Source organism: Numida meleagris, chromosome 5 (genome assembly GCF_002078875.1).
Source record: "Numida meleagris isolate 19003 breed g44 Domestic line chromosome 5, NumMel1.0, whole genome shotgun sequence".
Lineage (NCBI taxonomy): Eukaryota > Metazoa > Chordata > Aves > Galliformes > Numididae > Numida > Numida meleagris.
Genome location: NC_034413.1, coordinates 51,106,667 through 51,129,831, shown reverse-complemented (window position 1 = coordinate 51,129,831; position 23,165 = coordinate 51,106,667). Strand labels below are relative to the sequence as shown.

Below are 23,165 nucleotides of genomic sequence, written 5' to 3'. Positions count from 1 at the left end.
AAGCAATCAAACTGAAAAAAAATGCTCAATCAGTGAGGAAATGCAGGAACATGGTGTTTAATCAAGCCCTTGACATATGACAGGAATCCAATCACAGATGTGCATATTCCAAAATACTTCATTTTCGTATTATTTAGAGCTACATTCTACTCTCCTCACTTGTACTAGATGGCATCTAACTCCAGATTTTTGCAGTTGATCTTAATGGAGTAACCCAGAGAGGATGGAATAATCTCTCCTTCCATCTGCAAGCCCAGGAACAAAGGTAGCAGTCCTTCATTGCTCTTTTGCATAAGCCCATAGTTTTCTCTTGCTGTCGCCAACTGCTGTTAACTAACTCCTTTTTTTTTTTCCCCTCACTATTTGTTTTCATCATTCCATGCATTATATCACTTCAAGTTACATACCTTCCACCACCTTCTTTGCAGTTGGGACATGTGCATGCTACTCGTCGCAGCCTTTTTCCTTCTTGATGTGGTTGGTCCCCTTCCTCATCTACCACCTGTACTCTCAAATGTGTTAGATCATTGGTATTCAGTGTAGAATCACCACTGAGCTGCCACTCTTCTGGATCAGGCTCCTCTTCTTTAATCCTAATATCTGAAGAAAAGACGAAACGCAGATCCATAAGAAGCCCATTAACTACAGAGAAGGAAACTATAATGATCAAATCTTTTAACTGTTGAGAGCGTTGTGTCAGTCAAAAGTCAACACGCTTTACTGCATACTGACATTGCTTCTGTGCCCCTGGAACCTGTAAAATATTTTAAAAGTTTATCTTGCTATACATTTCAAAGTTGAAGACATGCTGTAATGAAGTATTAAACTTCAAATCTGAACCATTCCTGGTACACAATGTTGCCAACCTGGAGGATTTTGGTTGCCTGAAAGACAGGAAAACCTGAGGAACAAGAGGATGAACACAGGTTAAAAAGGTAAACGCATTTTTCAGTTGATCCTGAGCAGCTAGTTACATTTCTACAGGACTCCTCAGTTAATGTGACATGCAATATAAACGCCCTTTATGGCTGATCTTCAAAACTTTTCAGTGTGCACTGTGATAAAAAATAAAACAACAAATTAAATAAAAAGTTTTGAACTAAAAAAAGACCAAGATATCTAAGGAAAACAAACAAAGAAAAAAATCACTCCTTCGTCCCCTTTTCCCCCTTCATCTCAAATTTGAAGAAAAAGAAGTACAAACAACTATTCATAGAGAAGAAAACATTCAGGGAAGAATGTTGTTCAGCATTAGAAAGAAGTACAAACTACATTAATGTTATTTTGTGCTAGTATGTCAACATAGGTCTTTGCTGTTTCATGAATGCAAGAGTCTCTCAAGTCTCCATTCAGAGGATGCATATTCACAAGCACATGAACTCTGCCTCCCCATCCCAAACAAGCATCTACATATCTCTAAAATAGCGCATGCCTCGGGAAAAAGACAGAATATTCTACAAGTCTTCTATCTCATGTCCCCAAAAACATGGGTAGAAAATCAAGTCCAAATCCAGAACCCATCAGGCAAGACTTACGAGTCCAGTCTTAACACTCAAAGCTGTCAAAAGTATTTAATCCAACTAAAAAGTAGAGGACTACACTCATGTCATTAAAAAACAAAAGCACATACTCAATTTTCTACCATCACTATGATTGCATAGCTGAACATGAAATTCACACAGCTTTTTAATTTGTAACATAAAATAAACAGAACAACCTCAAAGAATGTTACATACTGCATTTAATACCATCAACAGGTAATGAGCAGCTATCAGCTGTTGCTTGAGCATTCTTTCTGGACAGCTACACACAGCAACAAAGCATTCATTCTATCTAATCCAAGAACCAATTACATTATCACAGTATCCCGTGAGACAACTATTTTAACAAATTTACATTTTAATAGGAACGTTTTTTCCCCTTCAGACGCTCCTCTGGGTTCCCAATGAGTTGAAAGTCTAAATCTGTATTTACAAAAACAAACAACAACAGTTTCTAAATGTCATTTTAGATAGAAAGCTGAACCCAGCCCTTTCTCAGGTTTAGCACTGTGGGTTTTTTGTTTGTTTTCCCCAGTGAAAATGATCAGCCATTGGCACAAACTACTATTAATGCAAGCTATCAAATGTTTGGTTTGTTCTCTCTTTTTTTTTTCCTCTTTTCCTTGAAGCTTCAAAGTAAAGGCCATACATCCTTCTGGATGCATTTAGAGACTGATTACTCTGCAAAGTGCCTCTATTAATAAACATGTAGATTTTCATCCTTAACTCTGACTCCACTCTAACACTGAAACCTTAACTGAGCACTGTGGCAATCCTAAACTCTTTCTGGGAATCAGTGCCTCAGTTATCTCTACAATGAAGCCAAAGCTGAACGAATTCCATTATGAAACAACAAAAACTGTGCTGGATCAGATCATAACTGACATCCTGTCCTCGTAAAGATGAGAAAATAAATTAATGATAAAACATGTAAAGAGTAGTAATTACCCAGTCTCCCTTCCCAGTCACCTCCAGCACTTCTTCAGAGACAAAGGGTGCAGCTACACACAAATTTGCTTGGTGCCAATAAGGCTTCAGTCCAGTCTTTCCTAACATCATAGACTGTCTTGCTTTTAGTTGCATCTGTACAGTAATTTGGAAAAAAATGCTAGGCTTTGAGCTGTGGGAATTCAAAAGCCAGCACACTCACTTTTGCTGACTCTTCACGTGTGTAGTAACATCAGCAGAACTACTGCAGTAAGCATTTGCACTGTCCAAAGTCACCTGCAAACTACCTGAGCTTCAGTGCTACACTAAGAAGCTCACCATTTCACCTTTCATGTGAAAGGTACAAATCTAGTCCTGAATCAAAAGAGAAAGAGATACTTACATATACCTCAGAAATGATATATTTACAGGGCACCAAGAATCAGGAAAAAAATATACACTATTAAGCATACCAGTAAGTTGCACCTAAGGCATCTTCAGAAAAAGACAAAAGCCTCACTGACTCTTACACAGCGGGGCACATAACAGGAATTCAAATACAGTGAGGTGGTAAGGCTGCTAGCACAGGCCACTTCCAGCCTGCGTGTATGTGCCACCAAAAAATTACCAGTCATCTCCACATAGTTCTTTGGGACTAGATACACTGATCCCTAACGTTCTAACAAGCTCATGCAAGCACTGGTAGCATTGAGGCAACTTTTGTATTTCACCAGTTAAACCCAGGCAAAAATGAAGGTCACATCTGCCTTATTACAATTTTCTTTCTGTGCTTCCAAATTTCCATATGTCCTTGCTTCTTCATTAAGTTCCAGATCTAGTCCTAAATAAGCATGAAGGGGAAATTCAGCCAAAATACTGTTTCAACCGAGTTCCTGGTATCTTAAGAAGCTAGACTTGTTTCAGCTTTTGCTTTCCTCTGAAGGACAGAAACTGGGATCCTGGTGTACACCTTCATTCCAAGGGGACTATTCCATAATCACAGAATACTGAGAGCTGGCTACAATATGGAGCAAGTTTAAGTGCATTTGGTGAATAAAAATAACTACACTATTCGTTTTCAGCACTTCAGTGAAGATTAACTAAACTGACAGGATGAAACTATGCAGGTGTAAATGCAGCTGTACTATTCTTGACTACATTTCAGCTACAGTCATGTGGAAAGTGTTATTGCTGCCCACTGATACAGCCTGGTCATTTACTTAATTTAAGAGGTATCAAATGAGCTCATCAGGTAAATTGAATCAAAACAGTGGAGAGAACTTTCACATTCTATCCTGGTCTGTTTCCAGCAGGACTTTAAGAAAACAGCATTTTCTTCTTCAGTGAGAAGCGTTATTAGTTTATCCAACAGCTATAAAAACAGAGATAAACTGGAAAGGGATGAGAATGCCATACGAAAATGCTTTGTTTGCATACTTCACCACCACCACCTAAATTTCTGGATCTGCCTGTCTCTGCAGAATGTCACAAAGGCACCCTCAGAATTATCTGTAGTTGCCTGCAACCATGGGCTTCTAGTTCAGCTCTTCTTCCTAGATGCTGAAACCACCCTGCTTTTAACTCAACTATGTTTTACTAATTCTTGGTCTGAAAAGAAGAAATACAGTTGTTCAACTGAAAACAGATTTGCAGCAGCATTGCACATACCTTCACATCAATCTCCTCACAGCATCACAAACTGACTGCAGTTTTGACATTTTGTAATCAGTCACGCCTATTCATTTATTTTTTTACAAAAAGATATTTCTTTTCCTACCCCTCCTAAGAAAAGAAAACAGATGTGAATTCCCATCTCCTTTCTATTTTCTTGTTCATCTGGCTTTCAGCATTCTCTACAGTGCAACCACCATTCCCTCAATAGCTCAACTTATCTTGCTTATATCTGTGGATGTGAAGAAGCTTTAATAAAGATGTCCAAATGTCCTAGACACTGCGTTTGTTCATTCCAATTTAAACTAAACTTCTTCTAGTTCAGCTCCTGTCTAAATTAAACCCAATCTGACTGGAAAACCATCCAAGTCCTTCAGACAGGAAAGTCAACAAGGTGAGTGATTTCTACTTCAATTTGCCCCTCAAGACTTACGTTTTAATTCAAGTATTCTTCTTAAACAAATTACAAGACAACAGAAAATACACTACAGAATGTTAACTTGAAATACTAGTGAACCTCAGCTCAGAAGAAAGACTATCATCTAGTTCCAACAGCTCTACACCATACTTTAAGCTTGTAAGGCAAACAACTTGTATACAAATTTGAGAGCAGAAAGTGAACAGTACTGAGTACTTAAGCAGTACCAGCCAAATGACTGAAAACAGAGCTACAGATACATATTCTATTTCCAAGTGCATTATTCTAAGCTAATTCTTTAAAAATCAGAATAATTAAAGTACAAATACCAGTACTTTCCAATCCCAAAACACAAATTATCGTTGGAGAACCATTACCTAACAGTAACTGCAGTTGAGAGGTGTTGTCTACAGATTCTCAAGAGTTCTTACTCTTTTCAACAGTGCTACCTGCTATAGCATACCCCTATTTTTTCCTTACTTCTTGCCATTGAAAATATAAGAGGGGATCACTAGAAAGGCGGAAGAAGAGTTGATCATACTCAGTACAGAAGCCAGGAACTGCAGAAATAGGTAAGGAAAGCAGGAGGACACAGAATTCTGGGTCAAATATTCCTACATAAGAGTATTAGAAAGCTACTGGTGTCAAATGACAGAATTGTCAGCAACAATTCAGAAAGTCAGAACTGTTTGGTAAATACTCAGTTCTCTATTTACATTAAAGGAAAATAATTGTCCTGTCACTGTCTAAGAATTAAATGCTTCCCACTGATAATAAATCAGGAAGATGCTTAAAAAAAGCTACTAAAATAAATACTTAGTAACAGATCAACAGATTAGGATAATTTTCATTCAGTAATTTTAAAAGAAGGCTGAAGAGCTTTTTGCAGTTTTAATGCTGTAAGCCTTGCACCATGTGAGTGCTCCAGTAGCTCAGAAAAAAAGCTAGCACTGTGGTAACACTGTAAAAAGATAAACAAAGACTCAAGAAGCAGGGAAAGAATTAATGCCACTCTAAATGGCATTATGGGAACTATGAGGTACAAAAGGTTTTGTTGTTGTTTTCAAATCAGTGATGGCACCATTCTTGATAAAATATGCTTGGGACTTCTGCACAGCAAGTGACTTATTAGAATACAGTAATACATTTTCATTAAGAAAATTTAACTACAAAATACACATGGAACACATGGATTATAAAATGGCATGATATTTAAATGCATACTGAGAACTATCACTTCTGTATGACAAAGGAAGAGGACATATCATTAACAATGCACATTTCTTCCTCCTTTCATCCTTAAAAATTACTACCTTTTGAGACAACATGCCTTTTACAAGCAGTATTCCTATGCTGACAGCCCATCTACAACTCATCATCCAAACATAGATGCATCAAGAACTTTATCCTCATGCAGGTCATTGGAACTATGATCCTGGTGAGCACTCCTGGCATTATAAAAAGACTGACAGTGTCCTTGCTATAAACTTCATATACTTTCTTATGAGCCAGATGCACTAATGAGTTACCTTGAGAGATGAGAACCAAAGTGTGTGAATCCTGTGAACAGGATCAAAAGACAGAACCTGAAGCGATGGACCTAAAATCATGAGACTGCACAAAGACAGAAAATGGGTTCCCAGCCTTCTTTTTAACTTAAAACAGTAGTAGAAATAAAACCCCCGGCCTCTGACTTCACAGTTCCTTCCCATACATCCTCACAGGTTGAAGGGAGTTTTTATCCTGCTTCATGATTAACTTGTAAAAAAGGATATTAAAAAAAAAAAAAAAAAAAGGAATGGATATATGAAGCTGGATAATATCATTTTATGAACATCCTCAAATTTAAATAGGATAGTGCAAAACAGATGTTGTCAGATGAAAATATTTACTTAACATCATTGCCTCAGATTTACTTGATGGACTTCGTAAGACTTTTTTTAATAATGAGATTCAGTTTCATGCTAACACCATGTCCTTCTCACAAAAGCTTGGCAGAAAGGATGCCTTAGAAGTAAGAACGCCAAAACTGAAAGTAAAATTAATGAAGTTACAAACAGGAAGACTGAAAAACAGCCACAAGTTCTAGAGGCCCATACAAAGCTATTCTGCACTACTTCAGCAGAAGTATTAACACAATGAAACAATAATCCCAGCAAATAAAATTGTAAATACTCCCTTTTTAATTATATTTGAGGGTTTAGAGTGCTTAACCTAAACAGATGTTAGACCTCAGCCTCACAAGACACCAGCAGGTGAGAGAGAGATCATCTGTCACTTTAGCAACTATTCATGTAGGCAACTACTGAGAAAACCGCCCTTTTTTTTTTTGCCAGATTTATAATAGCTAAATTATTTTAGCATGATAAAGACTTCAGGTTCTGACAGGACTAGAATGAAGTCCCCACCACAAATAGCCAACGACTCCTATTCTCTATCAGCTGGTGTACACTGATAAACAGGCATGGCTCTAAGCTTCACCGGCAGCAGGCAGATGGGTCCTAAGCAGCTGTATATAATCCTGCAATGTAAGAGCCAGAAAGAAAGATGCAGAAATGAAGACTTGTCTTGCTGGGACACTTGAAGACAACTCTTAAAAGGGACTCCTCTGACTTTATTTCAACCACAGACCAACCTGGAAAACTGTAGTTTTTTATTTTCAAATAAATTAATCTTCCAGCTGGGTTGATAAGCAACAAAGTTCCCTTTCAGGCCAATGCTACTTCTTTTCAGGTCACTTGCTCGTTTCTTCAGATGCTACTGGAACAATCAAAAGGTGCATTTAAAAAAAAAAATTCAGCTTCTTACAAAAAAAGTGAACCAACCTAGATCAGATCTGGTATAATTTAATTTTTTTCCAGGAAATACCCAATCAAAAAATCATGATTCAGTACATTAGTAACTTAGACACAATTACAATTAGATTTTGATTAAAACTGCTAATTCTCCTTGTTCGGCAAAATTATTTCAAGAAGGGAGGCAGACAACGCTGTAAAAAAGGAGATGAACGTCACTGAACAACATTATTTTTGACAACCTTGACATAGACAAAATACCCCATTCACATGGAAAAGATACTGAAGGTCAGCCGCTGTTCATTCAGAAATGCGAGTTTCTGGTAATATAAAGCAGGAGCCAATAAAATTCTCCCAAAATTTATGGGATGGAAGTTCTAATACCTTCCAGTCCGTGAATTATTCCTAGACAAGTAGGAAAAGTGTCACTAGAAATCTCTGTCCTATCTTTAATATAACCAGGTGTCACTTTGGGCAATAGTTTCTGCTACTCCTCTGTTGCTGCTGCATGCTTCTTCATATTTCATATACCTCATTTACTCACTTCCATTCACACATGAATTCTTTATAACACAAAGTTCAGGAATGCTTGATGGAATTCCCTTGTATGTGATTAGGAACCAGCATTAAAACGTTCTCAAGGAATGTCAGTAGACAAACTAACGTGCACAGCTGGCTCAATTTTTTCACATATCTTTTATTTCCTCTCTGCTCTTCCTTTTTATCTTTACTTTCGAATTTAGGCTGTTAATCAATAACATTATACATATGATCCTATAACAAATATAAACCTTAGAAATGAAGTTCTCATCCTCCTTGTATTTCATATTAGCCATAATGCCTTTTTTCCAAGAGATAGAAAAACATTCATCTGTACTATCATGAACAGTATGTGCTTTTCGTTACCTCATGGGTCTACACCTAAGGTCCTCGTAGGTATTAACAAGGTGTGACAGAGACAAACCAAGAATTTCTGTGGTGGCTACAAATAGAAAACTTATGAACCAAGATTATCCAGCTAAGTAAATGCTGTTGGAAGCACATCCCTCTGTTTGGCACTGTTGTCTAGAAGCCAGTGAAGAGCAGGCTTATCTAGGTCTGGGTAACTTCTCCTTGCAAAATCTATAATATAGAAGTCATTTCCGCAACAAAAAGTACTAGAAAAACATCCCAATTATTATTTTACATTGCAAAGGGAAAAAGCAAGCTTCTAATGCAGAATGGCAGTAACTACGTAAGTATTATAATCGCTAGGTCTTAATTCATCAGCTCCTCTAGACATTTTTACTTAATAATGCATTCTGCTCACGTGCTTAAATGGGCATACAAAACATTTATGCATTATGGTAACATGCACACTTCAGAATCTTAATGCACCAGAGCTTCAGATCACAGAATTATAATCAAATAGTGATTTCCAAGCCACTTTGTGTGGTATTTCCCTCCAAAATTACTTCCACTACCCACTCTGCCCCTCATAACTAGCCTGAGCACAACCGCACAATGATGAGATTAAATGGCTTCTGGTACAACAAGTCTTGAACCTCTTTCAGCTCCTATTCTTTCTTTTAGGTAGCTACGCTTTGAAAGTTGGAATATACCGTATCACATTCATGAAAAATAGACATGTATTCTTCCATTCTATCAAGAAATTCCTGTTTTAAGAAAACTGCATTTCTTAACAGCTTAAAGAGAAAAAAAACAACACACTGTGAGGCTCATCATTAACAGCTGTACATTCCGAAACATAATGCAAATAAGTAGTACTGGAAATTCATATAAGTTCTTAAGACCTCCATTTTGATATTCACATGCTTGTTTCACTTCTGCTTACATGAGTTTTGTACATCCTGGTTACACTGACAGTAAATCAGCAGGAAACGAATTTAACAAAACATTAGATCGTTAACAGCCCCTCAGAGGGACCACGCATTTTCAGGAAAGAGAATGGTAAACAAATATCTGCATTTTCCATGAAAACTTCACCTTTTCGGTAGGAGTACACTAATGACACTGCTGTGCTGGAAGTGTGGTTGACAGTTAGGTTTCCAGCCCTTAAATTTAGTACGCAGGCTGCCTGCATTGTGAGACGTATAAGCACTGACTATTAGAAGTGAAATTAACTAAAAAGAACAGTTGAGAGTTACAGAAGCTTCTACTAAAAGAAGTAGAGTGGGATCGTGTTCTACCATTACAGTTGTTTCTTATGGAACAGTATCTTCAAATAAGATCTATCATTACTTTAACCCACCGTATTTTGTAGGCTTCTTCAGCAAAACAATAGCGTTACAGTTATCATCGTTCAAACCAACTACATACAATAATGAAAAACAATTTTCTGCAAAAAGAGTAAAATAAATACCTGCAGGACTGCCAGCATTTTCTCCTTGATGCAGCTGAATACCAGCAGAATCTATAGAGTTTACTGTAACTGTCTGTAGATTTGGCAACTGAGCAGTGCTTAGACTAACCGGAGTTGACGTCAGTGCCCCACCTGCTGCAACTTGACCAAGAGTGAGAGTCTGCACAGGGGTTAGAGTTATTTGCTGACCAGGTGCATTCTGAATTTGCAGGTTCTGCAAATTCTGAACTCCTTGCACTTGAAATGTCTGCCAGGTTATCTGCCCAGAAGGGGTCACTGTTTGTGCCTGAATTAAAAAAGTTCCAGGATTCAGCTGCAGTTGAAGATTCTGAAGAGCTTGTGGAGATATACTCTGACTTGCTTGCACACCGTGGATTGTCTGTTGCGTGATACCTTGTACAATCTGGGCTTGACTGGTTGGCTGCTGAGACTCTTGAAGCTGTATGTGTTGTACAATTGGCTGTGCTGTGGAGACCTGAATATTCTGAGCCTGCGTATCATCAGAGACTGATGTCTGAATGTAATTTCCCTGAAGATCAGAACTGTGAACTTGACCACTAGTTGTGGTCAGGTTGTTTGCATTTTGTTCCAATATACTTGAACTGTCTATGGTAACGGGCAATTGCGATGAAGATGACGTTGGCACAAATAAGTCATTATCAGTGGCGGTTTCTGTAATTTCGGGTGAAACTTGCTCACCAGTCCTTTCAGAAGTATCTGAACTATCCATGGCCTGTCCAGTATTTATCAAGTGCCCATCCGCATTAATGCCTGCTGTCATGGTTTGAGAACCACTGCCAAGTCCCAGAGAATCTAGATCAACACTATTGATGGGTACAAAAGTAATATTTCCTGGCAGTCCAAGAGGGACGTTAGCAACTACTTGTGCTTGGCCAGGAAAAGATGAACCACCAATTGCAACTCCCTGAACCTGGACTTGACCAGACTGCGATAAGATATTCTGAATATTAGTTGAAGGTGATCCAGAGGCAATGATGGTTTGATTAGAGCCAGGAATGATCTGAATTTGACCAGTTTCTTGATTTATACTGCTATTATCAGAAGAGGCTGCAAAGCCAAGTTGAACTTGCTGACCATCCGCTGTCTGGATCTGGGGTATTACTTGGTATTGTACGTTAGACACTGTACCATTCGACGAATCTGATCCTGGTGCAACAGAAAAGATTTGTTGATTTTGCAAACTCTGAATAGGAAGGACATACTGCCCACTTGAAGTTACTGTGGCAGCACCTGGAATCTGTACTATATTACCAGCTTCGTCCTTTATAGTGGCAGGAGCTGCAGACAAGACCTCCCATCTACTTGGAGTTCCTGCTAATTGCACAGAAGCCAAATCCCCTGTCTGAATAAAAAGAAAAAAGAAAAGAAAAATATTAAAACAAGAGACATACAGATTACATGCTACAACAATCATGCAATTCAATACTAGAGATCAATATGCTACTGAAAAACATGCAGTGCAACCCACGTAAACAACAGCAACGGGATTAGAACTACAAAATACAGACTTTGTAAGTGAGCTAATGCCTAAATTGGGGTAACCAACCTGTGGTTCATGAGCTACACGTAGCTCGCAAGGAGATGAAATGCAGCTCCTGCGCCGTGGCTACATCAGGTGACCTGCAGCAGGGTTACTCTGGTATGGGGTCTGCTGGGTAATCCAAACCCCTGGCTGTAGGAAGAAGGGAGCTGGCAGGGGCTGCTGAAGTTGCCATCACTGTGTTGCCCTGGGACTCAGCTACTCATCTTACCCAGACTGACACCCACTGCACAGCAGAGGAGGAATTTTTGCAAAGCCAGCATCGCCTCTATCGCCTAGAGCTCCACTGCCTTTTGACTGTGAGTTATATATGGTGTACTTGTGCACGTTGTGACTCTCGCCAACAGAGTGTTAGGAGGTAACTTAAGTCATACGGTTGGAAATGTTGTTATGCACGACACAAAGTCTTAGTATTTATAAGCTTCTATGAATTACTGTTTCACTATGTGAAAAGGCCTCTAAAATTACAGATTTCTATACCGAAATCACAGTTGGATTAGACATATTATCTGTTTGAAAAAAAAAGAAAAATTCTATCTTCGTTAAGTTAGAACAATAGACAAGGTCAATGTTTCAGAACAGATCCCCAGATGGCTAAAGATTAAAGAACCTACAGATTGATGTAGTATGTTTTTGCTTCTTATTCAGTAAAAGACAGATAAATTGCACTTACCAAAGCAATCTTTTTTCAGAATAAAGTATTTAGATTGAACTTCCTGCAATGCTTAGCACAGATTTGTGTAGTCAATCAACTATGTATTGTAAACATCCACGAATTTAAAAAAGATGTGTTTAAGTTTCTCCTCATCTGAACTACAGCACCATAGTAAACCAATGGAATAACTTAATATTTAGCAAAAAGTCACTTGTCCTGAAACTCATTACGCTTTAACTGCAAAACAAGTTTTGTTTCCTTCGCAGAGCCCACAACACACAGAAAGAACAACTCTATCTTGTCCTCCTGCGCTGATCCCATGATCACTGCTGTTCAGCAAGTTACCAGAGCATATCGCAACTTCCTTCCAAAGCTGCATGCCAACTTCCTTTAGAATAAAAGCTGGGTGTGCAAAAATTCAGCGCACAGCTTATCCTTCTCTAATATGGCAATGATATTTAATTTAGCCAGATGGAATGAATCCTGTGGCACGCATCAGATTGAATTTAACTTCACAATGTATGCGGGGACTTCCCTAGTTTCACTTTCTTATCCTGTTCCGAGCTGCAACGCCAAAATGTTTACATATACAAAACCAATACTTTTTAGGCTAAAGTATTTGTTAAAAAATAGTTTGACTGCATGGCAAACTTCTTTTCCAATAAGGAAATCCACCATCTTGGTTCTAAATTCCTCTCAAGAGCTATACAAATAATAATTTTCAATAAAGAAAATGCAAGCCTTCATTTTGCCCTGAAAGATATATACAGTCTTTCAAGTAATTTGTCAGTAAACAGACACAACATCACCAAAATAGTTTTATAGCCTTAATACCTCAAGAAGAAGGAAAAAAAAGAGGTCTTGGTAATCTCATTTCACTATTTTCTTTTTCTCTTACACTGATTAGCCTTTCCTTTGAAGAACACATTTTGTATGTCCTTTAGCATTTTAACCTCATGATCTAAAGGATTACAGAAAGAGTTCAGCAATATTCCATACCACACCATCCCATCTAGACAAAGGCAAAAAAATTCCATTTTCTTCTACTACTACATTAGCTTTATTATTTTGTGTTTAATATTATTTCTACATAGGTACTGGTTGCTGACATACTGCTAATAAAGTTCATAACTAGTCAATCTGCTAGCACATAAACATTTATTATAAAGATTTTCATAAAGTATCAAAAGACTCATAAAAGTCATAGGATAGGTAAACAGCATTCAGAAAATACTGAAAGCAAAAATATGATTATATGTTCAATGTGTGTTATTACATTATAAAATAAAAGTGGAACATAATGTCTGTATTATGACGTATTAACTGTCAGAATAAGTGAGAAATAAATAGTAATGTATATCATTCTACGTTCCCAAGGGCTGCTTCGAAAGTAAAGTCTCCTATTTTATTATGTTGGTCCGTGACATAAGAACTAGATGTGGGTGGTGTGGCAGTAGAGGCTGAACCTTCCTTCCTACCAATACTCCATTCCATGTTGTTGCCGTGTGACAGATGGCAGCAGAGGAGCAGTCTAACAAAATGCCCTCTGACATGGAAGTGTGTATGAAGCAAATGTGTGTCACTGGATTCCTCCGTGAGGAAAAAATTGCACCCACTGACATTCATCTGTGTTTATGGAGACCAAACAGTAGATGTGAGCACAGCGAGGTGATGGGTGGTGCGCTTCAGCAGTGGAGACAGCGGGTCCTCTCCGCTGGTGCAAATTTTGATAAGCACAACATGCAGGCTCTTCTTCCTGCCTGGTGAAAATGCATAGCTGATGGAGGTGAATATATTGAAAAATAGTGTCTTCTAGCTGAGAACATGCTCTATCAAGCAGTGTCATTGTGCTCTTTGTATCTGTGGTAGTTTCCATGGAAATAAATAGGAGGCATTACTTTCGGAGCGACCCACGTAACTCCTTGCTGATTAAAGATTAGGTACAACCAGATGTTGAATGTTTAGGTGGACTGACTTAATATGAATATGTTTGTATATATTCAAAGGGAACCCTGTATCCTTCACAGTACAGAAATGACCTACTTCATTCTTCCTTTCCTCCCCAAACATACGTTGATTTCCACACCCCCATTCAATGGTCTCTGCTCTTTCCACGTTGGGCACACATCTTTTCTCACCTTTTTGAGATATTGTGAAATCTTACCTCAAATGGAGAAGTTAAGGATGGTCATGCACCTGGATATGAAGCTACTGGCATTTCATGCACTATGTGTAGCGTAATACAGTTATTCACACGTTGCCCTTAGAGCTGACTGTATCTGAGCCGACCAGAAGAATCGTGAGGGAAGGGTAAAAAAAGAGGGTGAGGTTTTCAAGAAACGATCTGCCAGCTATCAAAATTACTAGTATTATAGCTGTACGATGGAAAAGAGTATTTGAGGATGATCTCTAACCTCAACTGGTCATCATCCTCTAGCAACAAGTAGGGTTGTTAGACCCTTTCTCAAAGATTCCTGAGCTAGTAGGACACTTATCGAGCTCCTTTTCCTACTAGAGGAGTAGTCATCTTTCACTGCACCCTCAAGCAATTAAGAATTGTTGTAGTAACTCAAAGTTCTACCACTTAAGTATAAGCAGCAACATTTGCAGCCCACTCGCTCATCTTTACAGCACACTCCTAAATAAAGCTTGTTTCCTTGCTGTCTCTCAGCCACCCATGAAAAATAAAGAGTATAGATAAAGCAACAGCTCTTTTCCTTATCAGCTGATACTCAGGCAGCAGTTACTGCAGTTGTTCCTTTAAGAGAAAGCTGAGCAGTGGCAATCCATGGCCTGTGTGCCAAGAGGCAGGGACAGGGACCCATGGAAAGCTCAGTACCAGCATTGCTTAGACGAGTGGGAGAGAACCAGGAGAACTGGGAGCTCACTGGAAGCAGCATCAGGAAACAAGAAACAGCAACAGAGCAGGAGAAGCTGGAGCAAGGCACAAGAAGAATTAGAATCAAGTGATATGTCCACCTGAAGAAAGGTCAAGTACCACCAAAGAACAGAAAGCACAACTGCTATTCAGCCTGTCTTTGGTTCCTTAACAAGCCTTGTACCATTCCCAGGCAGCAGAACAAAGAGATCTGAGTCAGAATTGTCACGCCTGAAGAATTGTCTTGTTCTTTTTTTTTTATTATTTTTAAGAGAAAATTAAAGTAGCATTCAATCCAATGTTCCAGGAGATGAGAAAAACAAATACAGAACATAGACCACCTTAAAAGAGTGCCCTAAAGCACACTGATGAACTTGAGGTAAAAATATAAACCCGTGAAAACTATAAAAATATAAAACATCCCTCACCAAAGTAAAGTCACACCAGTCCTCACAAGGATATGATGTAGGCACCTGCATTTCAACAGGCCAAACGTGACCAACCAGACACTTATTACTGACCAGCGGTGTCCTGCTGCTAAAGAACTCCACAAGTTTATCCACACCAGGCTGCAGTGGGCTCCCTTTCACTGTGGTTTTCAGGAAGTCACTTTAGCCCTATTCAGACTTGAAATAAAAATATGGGCAAAACAAGTGAGTAGATGTAGACAGATGAGTCAGAAGCTCCTGAACGTTTGAAAACCATGCGCCTAATGAACAAGATTGGCCAGTGCCTCATCCAAATTATAGTTTTGTGAAAGAGTAAGGGCTCTAATACATGAGTTTAATACCATGTGTTTACCAAGCTACAGTAAACTATCTGTGCATTCTTGGGTTATTACAAATATAAGATAAAATGCACTTGCTTCAACTCTGTCATTAAGCTATGAGCTAATGCATTCTATCTCGTACTTGCCTTAGGTTAAAAACATGCTGAACATCAGTCACTGTGGTTCAAATGACACAAAGCTGCTAGTTAAAGCAAATTAATTCTGTTGCATGTTTCAGAAGCACTCAATTCAGAGAAATACATTTTTCCAAATCAAACTTTTATAGAGAATCAAAGAATGTTTCAGGGAAAAAAATAGTACCGGGGCCATTTAAAATGTTATTTAGAGAAAAACAATCCCTGTCTGGTGAAACACGTTTAAAATTGTGTCTCACTTAAGGAAGGTTCACGTTATTTTGTTTAAGATGGACAACTGGGCTCAAAACTTGTGGCAGTATTCTTTTTATCACAGAAGTCCAGAACCCGATCAAATTAAGACAATACACCATCCCTGACATCAGTAGAAACTAGACTGTTGCAGTATAAAGGAACGAGACATGGCAACAAGGCGTCAGTTCTGAGCAGATTGCACGTAAATTCATTTATTAATTATTAATAACTATAACAAGAAGGTGATCAGAATGAGTAAGCTGAGACTTATCGAAGGGGAAACAATGCTTAATGAACTAACCTGACAACCTTCTATGATGAGATGACCAGCTTGGCAGATGAGATCTGGCATGGGTATTGCTTATAGCTACTTTAGTGAGGCTTTCAACAGAGACCCTAACCCTCCGTTACATCTTCACAGACAACCTGATGAAGTACAGGCTAGACAAACATATAGCAAAGTGAACTGAAAACGTGCATTGCTGGGTTCAAACAGCTGCAACGAGCAGCACAAGCACTCGCTGAATCCCAGTCGGGTCGCTACTGGAGCCAATACTGTTTGACTTTTTCACCAGATTATGTAGATGATGAGACAGAGCGCATCTTCAGCAAGTTTGCAGTTACAAAACAGGCAGGGTGGGTGACACATGAAATGGTTCGGTGGGACCTCAGCAGGACAGAAAATTGGGCCGGCAGAATCATAGAATTAGCTAGGTTGGAAAAGACCTACAAGATCACCTAGTCCAACCATCCACCTACCACCAACAACCCCACTAAACCATGTCTCCCAACGCTATATCTAAACGTTTCTTGAACATCTGCAGGGACGGTGACTCAACCACCTCCCTGAGCAGCCCATTCCAGCGTCTGACCACTCTTTCAGAAAAGCAGTATTTCCTAACATCCAGCCTAAATCTCCCCTGGCGCAACTTGAGGCCATTCCCCCTCATCCTGTCACTAGTTACAAGAGAGAAGAGGCTGACCCCCAGCTCACTACAACCTCCCTTCAGGTAGTTATAGAGAGTGATGAGGTCTCCCCTGAGCCTCCTCTTCTCCAGAATGAACAATCCCAGCTCCCTCAGCCGCTCCTCATAAGGCCTGTGCTCCAGACCCCTCACCAGCTTCGTCGCCCTCCTCTGAACACGCTCCAGGGCCTCAATGTCTTTCTTGCAGTGAGGGGCCCAAAACTGGACACAGTACTCGAGGTGGGGCCTCACTAGGGCTGAGTACAGAGGGAGAAACCTATGGAAGTTTAACAAAAGGAAATGTGAAATCCTGCACCTGGGAAGGAATAACTCCATGCACCAGAACAGGCTGTGGGCCAACTGGCTGGAAAGCAGCTTTGCAGGGAAAGACATGGAGACCCTGGTGGACCCACTCATCATAAGGCAGCAACATTTCTTCGTAGCAAAGAAGGCCAGCAGCACCCTGCACTTCATCAGAAAGCACAGGGCCAGCAAGTTGTGGAAGGTAATCTGTCAGCACTGGTAAAACCTTACCTGGAGAGCTGTGCCCAGTTCTTGACTCCCCAGTGGAAGAAAGGGATGGTCATACTGGTGAAAGTCCAGCAAAGGGCCACAGGGATGATTTAGGGTGGAGTATCTGATGTGCAAAAATCAGATGAGAGAGCTAGGACTGTTCAGTATTTCAGAGAGATTGTGGGGGGATGATCTTAGCAATGTTCATAAATATCCGATGGGAGGGTATAAATACAAGAGCCAGGCTCTTCTTAGTGAAGACTAGTGAAAGGACAAGAGGCAACAGGCAGAAATTTAAACATATGGGAATCTGTTTGCAGAATTGTTATTTTTTTTCCCACTGTAATGATGACCAAACAGTGCCAAAGGTTGCCCTGAGAAGCTGTGGACTCTCCACTCTTGGAGATACTGAAAAGCCAACAGACACAGTCCTGAGCAATGTGCTGTCACTGACACTGCTTTAAGCAAGGAGACTGGACCAGACAACCTTCAGAGGTCCTTCCCAACCTCAACTGTTCTATGAAAAGCTTCTGTGAAATGTCTTCCCACGTGAGCTTAAGAATCAGTGAGAACTTTTTGTTTTATGCTGTTTTTAAATCTGGAAATGCTTTAAAACATACTTTTATACTTCCTCAAAAATGTAAAGAAGAGTAAAAACAATTTTTAAGTACGTTCTTAACGCTCTGGCAGAACTTCTATACTTGGTTCTGACCTAACATTTGGAAGACATAACTGGAAGAGAGAGATCAAAGAACATTTTAAAAGGTGAGTTTCTGGACAGCAGCAAAGGAAAAAAAAAAAATAGGAACACTGTCTATCTGAAACTCCTGTTTTGCCAAAGTATAAAACAGAGAGAGGCAAGACAATCCCAGGCAGGCTTTTCTTTAGTGGATAAATTCTAATGCATCTGTTCACCTACAGAAACCTAGCATCAGGAAGCTCTATTATCATCCATACAGGAGAAAATGGATATTAAAAAAAATTGGAGCTTCCTGAAAATATTTAATATGATACAGGTCAGAGTTGAGAAGTATGTTTAACTGATGCACAGTATTCATCCATATTTTTGCCAAGGGCAAAGACCCTCATAATTCTCTATCGTATCAGCACTATCACTATTTCCATCTAGAATAAGGTTAAGCCAGTTGCTTCTCGAATGGTTAAAGTAATGTTCTAAGGCAAAAATAAACTGGAATTCCAGATTTTCATTAAGTTCTGTGAAACACTAATACTCAACTCTAAAGCTGAAGATATGCCAAAGCAGTCTTATAACACTCCTTTATTTGTAAAGGATACAAAGAAATGCATTGTCTACAGCAAGAAATGATACTTATCTTCCCCATATTGCTAATTACTAACCTCTCCAAATGTTTTCTACATCTTGTTGGTAAGTAGTAGTACATATGAATCATTCCCTTTTTTAAAAAAAAGTCTAACAAACCAGTGCAGCCTGCAGTGCACTGCTAGCAACCATCTACCACAACTGGGGCAGTCAACTCTAACAGCTCCCATTCTTTGGCAGCCATCAGAGCCAACAGCTTTCTCTGTCAACATGCCACTTCCAGCCCTCCCACCCTACAGTCCCATCAGTCTTGCACTCCATCCTCACCTATCCACCCAGCACAGCTGTAAGAATGACCCTTGGGAGTTCAGGAGCGTGTCTTTTGCCTTGCATTGTAATAGAAGAGAACAACACAACTGGTTACCATCCCAACTTTGTAGCTTCTAAAACAATCAACCGATCACTCCAAAACCACTCAAGTGATCATCAAGACTTTCTTAGACTGAAATTGTAGAATGTTTGCTCTTTTGTTTTCTCCTCTCTGCATGGCTCTACCATTTTCTGCATTGCTTCATCTTTTCACCTAATGTTAAAATCTCTGTAAATGTTTCAACTGGAACGAAACTAGAATATTTATAACTAAATGAAAAAGAAACCTAAATATGAATATTTAAGCAGAATTATTAGTCAATGATAAATAGTGAAAAAACAAGACCCAACGTAAAGCTTCTCAGGCTTCAAAATCCCCAGGGAGAGAAAGGCATCCACAGAGGTCAAAATACATGAGCTGTCATTTCTAGGTCAGCCAGCAGGGCACCCCATCCCAGCAAGACTTTTCCACGCACCAGCAGGCAGCAGTATTCGAGGGGAAGCTGCCACGGGAAGCATTTGAACAAACCCTGGATACAGCAGCACTGCAACTCAGAAAAAGATTCCCAGGTCACAGCGGGCCACAAACTCAAGGCCATCCACGTTAAAATCAAAACCAAGCAGGCAGAACACAAAACACTGGCGACAGATGACCACAGGGCAAATCACGGTTGCAAAGCCAAAGTTGAAAGACTGCAATCTCCATCAACGACAAGATCAACAGTAATGCCTGCTAATTTTTTGTCATCCAAAAGTAAGCACAGCTCTAACCAGAACCCTGGGCAAAGCTGAAAGCCTTGTGAGCTAGAGAAGGCCTCTCCAGTTCACCGAAGGGCTTTAATTCTCTCAACTATCTTCTTGACTTGCTTTCCATACCAAGCAGTTGCCACTTTCATTAGCCTTTTTGTTTCCACACTAATCCTTCCAGTGCCACGACAGTGGTGTCCAGCAGGCCTGGGCTCAGGTACAAACAGAGAATCACAGAGTAATTTCATTTGGAAGGGACCTCTGAAGGTCACATGCTCCAGCCCCCCGGCCCAAAGCAGGGCCAGCTCACAGCAAACACGGCCACATTTGCTCCAGCTCTTCCCGAAATCCCAGACACATGATATTCCCTGCATTCCTACGGGAGTTTTGTTGCTGCTTTTAAATCATTCTCCCGGTCTCTTGGGGAACAGCTGCAGCATACCATTTCAGCCAGGAAGGCAGTGTGCAGTAACTGGCTACTCCAGCATACTGGCTCCAGCCCCGCTGTTTCCTACCAAGCGAACGTTAGCAAAGCGCTAACAAAATAACCCTACAACACAGCACTGCTATCCTTATACATAAAAGCTCTTCAATTGCTTCTAGAAGTGAAGCCTACTCAAGTTTATGGCTTGAGAACTCTACCAGACGTTCAGCAGCCAGAACCACAACCCAAGTCTGAAGACTCTGGGAAAGGATTGCCACCCAGATGCCAAGTTAGGCACCATCATCCATACCAAACTGACCCACCTACAGTACTAGGGAAGGGATGACCACCACAAACCCCATGAAGACAATGTGTCTGTGCCCAGGCTTGCAGATTTCATTTTCCCTACAAATTACAAGGTCACCTACAACTTAAGCCTTTTTAGCTCCTCCCTCTATGTCCTACCCCCCCGGTAAGTTACGTTCTGGAGAAATATCTGTATGCCACTAAATCCCTTTTGTCATTCTGTTTTTCACAAGGAACATGTTCCAGGGATTCGCTCACTCACTTCCCTCCCTTAATTAAGGTCATCTTCATTAACTCCAGTGTCCAGTTCAGCTACCGTTGGCACCTCCTCCAATTTATATTTAAATTCCATAAAAGTATTTTGAATCATTCATGAGAAATGTTGTAGGAGTGAGAAATTACTAGAACAGCGTAACCTAACTCAGAGGTTTTCTGCAGAGGCCTATCTGCATGTATGGAGAGCATTAAGTCCGTATTTGCATCATTTTTAACTAAGATTTTGACCTCTCATAAATTGCTCCTGCCCGGCCCTGAGAAGTCCCTTACACATAAGCATAACAACAGGAATACAGAAGTGCCACTTCCAAACCTGATCACCCATTTTGAACTATCAGGCACTATTTGTCATATCCTGTTCCAGTACCTTCAGACCACTGCTCATGCCAAATAATATACCCATCCTCAGGATGCACAATTCCAGCTTTAAGAAGAGAATAACCTTAAGACAGACATAGGAAAGTGAGCTACCATTTCAGCATCATTCATTTTCTAATGTGTATGTTTACGCAAGAGACAGAGCCAACATCCACTCCTGTACATCTGCTATTATGAAACAAATTTCAGAGCCAGTAAAAGGCTGCTGCTTAAGAACATAAACAAGCTCAGGAGAAAGTGTGCTTGAAAGGGGGTAATAATTTCAATACATTTTCAAGTTCCACTATTAGACTACAACATGCTGCATGCTCTCAGACAACTACTGTGCTTCAGTTTCCCTTCACGTACAATAAGCTGAAACATAGAGACGAAAACATATTTTAAAGGTTAGCCCTTGAGTGTTTAGTAAGCTTAACTCCGTCATCAACGTTTTGATGTTTAAAATAAATAAATAAATAAACGGCTGCCAAAGCCACGTGGTCCACCAGCAGACTGCTTTGCAGGTTTTTTCCTCCAATTTGCACAACCCTGAAAACCTAGAAGACTGTTGTACAATGAGTTAAAAAAAAAATCCAAAAACCCGGAGAATTGCTTTAAGAGAAGAAAGGGAAAAATGAGCGTTTTTGCTAGTTTTGCTTGTAAGCAAACCAACAACCAAAAAGACCCCCAGAGGTAATATATGCAGTCTCCCAGATGCAAGGCCAAATGAGGCTTTATCATAACCTTTTTACAGACGTTTAGCATGCTCCCCTTTACATACCGACATCTTTAGATACCGTTTATTTCAAGGCACCCCACCTCTGCTAACCTCACAAGCCCAAGCCAGAAATAGAGAATACATCGACAGACTGAGGAAGGAGCGAGCTTCCATCAGGCTTTTGTTACCGAGACGCTAACCTAGCCCACACACGGACACATCCCTAGGTGCAAGCTCCATCTCATCGCGCACGGTCCCAAGGTCATCGCGGCTCCTTCAGAGCAGACGGCACAGAAAGATAAGGACGGAAATTCGGTTCGCGATAGGAGGGACCGCATGGTAACCGCGTCTCGAAAACACAGCGTCGACACAGGAAGCAGCTCTCCGCCGCCGCGCTGGTTCCTAACAGCCATTTTACTGCTAACGACATCCTTCCCGCCAGCCGCCTTCATTTTGTGCCGCCGCCCGGCGCGGCTCCGGCTCCGGCTCGCGGCCGCGGGCTGCGCCCAGGTGGAGGTGGGGCGCCCCCGGGCTCCGGGCACCGCCGGGTCCGGCAGCTTTCCCGCCTGCCCCCCGGTTCGAAAGTCAATGGCGGCGGGGGAGGGGGGAGCCAGCCGCCCGCCTCCTCCCGGGAGCCCGGCTCCTCCTGGAGAGGCAGGGGAGCCCGGGGACCCCTCTCCTGGCAGGTCGGCCCTGCGATCGTCCCTCCCCCCGGGCGGGCAGTGCCGCGCGTCCCGTCCCTCCCCCCGGGCGGGCTGGCTGTGCCGTCTCTCCCCCCGGCAGGCCGTGCGAGAGCGGCGGGGCGGGCACTCACCGCTCCGGCAGAGTGAGAGGCGGCGGCGGCGGCGGCCTCATCCTCCTCCGGCGACGGCGGGCCGATCTTGCTGCAGGTGGCCGCCAGCAGCGCGAGCGGTGACGGCTGCGCGTCCTACCCACAGTGGGCGGGTTCAGGGAGAGAAAGTGGGTGGCGGTTAGCGCGGGACGGCGGCCGGGCTCCTCGCAGACGCGCGCACAGGAAGCGGCGGCGGCGGCACCGGCGCCCGCGCCCGCTCGCAACGTGTCACCCGGGGGAGGGGGGGGGCGGCCCGGCCGGGTCCGCGCTTACCTGGGGGGCGGCCGCCGCGGCGGAGGCCGAGGCGTTGCCGTTGCCGTGCTGCAGGTACTCGCCGTGGCCGCTGCTGTCCACGTCCAAGGCAGCCATTTCCTCTTGTTTCACGGGCTGCTCGGGAGCTGCGGGCACGG

At 41.3% G+C, this 23,165-nt stretch overlaps 1 protein-coding gene across 2 annotated transcripts in view; it reads right to left on the bottom strand.

Moving 5' to 3' along the window:
* Positions 1-23,165, bottom strand: part of SP3 (Sp3 transcription factor) — a 31,213-nt gene that overhangs the window by 7,573 nt on the left and 475 nt on the right. The window contains exons 2-6 of one of the 2 annotated variants that reach the window (XM_021398051.1): positions 23,029-23,153; positions 22,738-22,851; positions 10,987-11,077; positions 9,715-10,881; positions 408-600 (exon numbers count right to left, since the gene is read on the bottom strand). In XM_021398051.1, coding sequence (XP_021253726.1) covers positions 408-600; positions 9,715-10,881; positions 10,987-11,077; positions 22,738-22,851; positions 23,029-23,153 — 1,690 coding nt within the window. Of the gene's footprint in view, positions 1-407; positions 601-9,714; positions 11,078-22,737; positions 22,852-23,028; positions 23,154-23,165 lie in introns of both variants that reach the window. The other variant, XM_021398050.1, reaches the window with a different exon arrangement.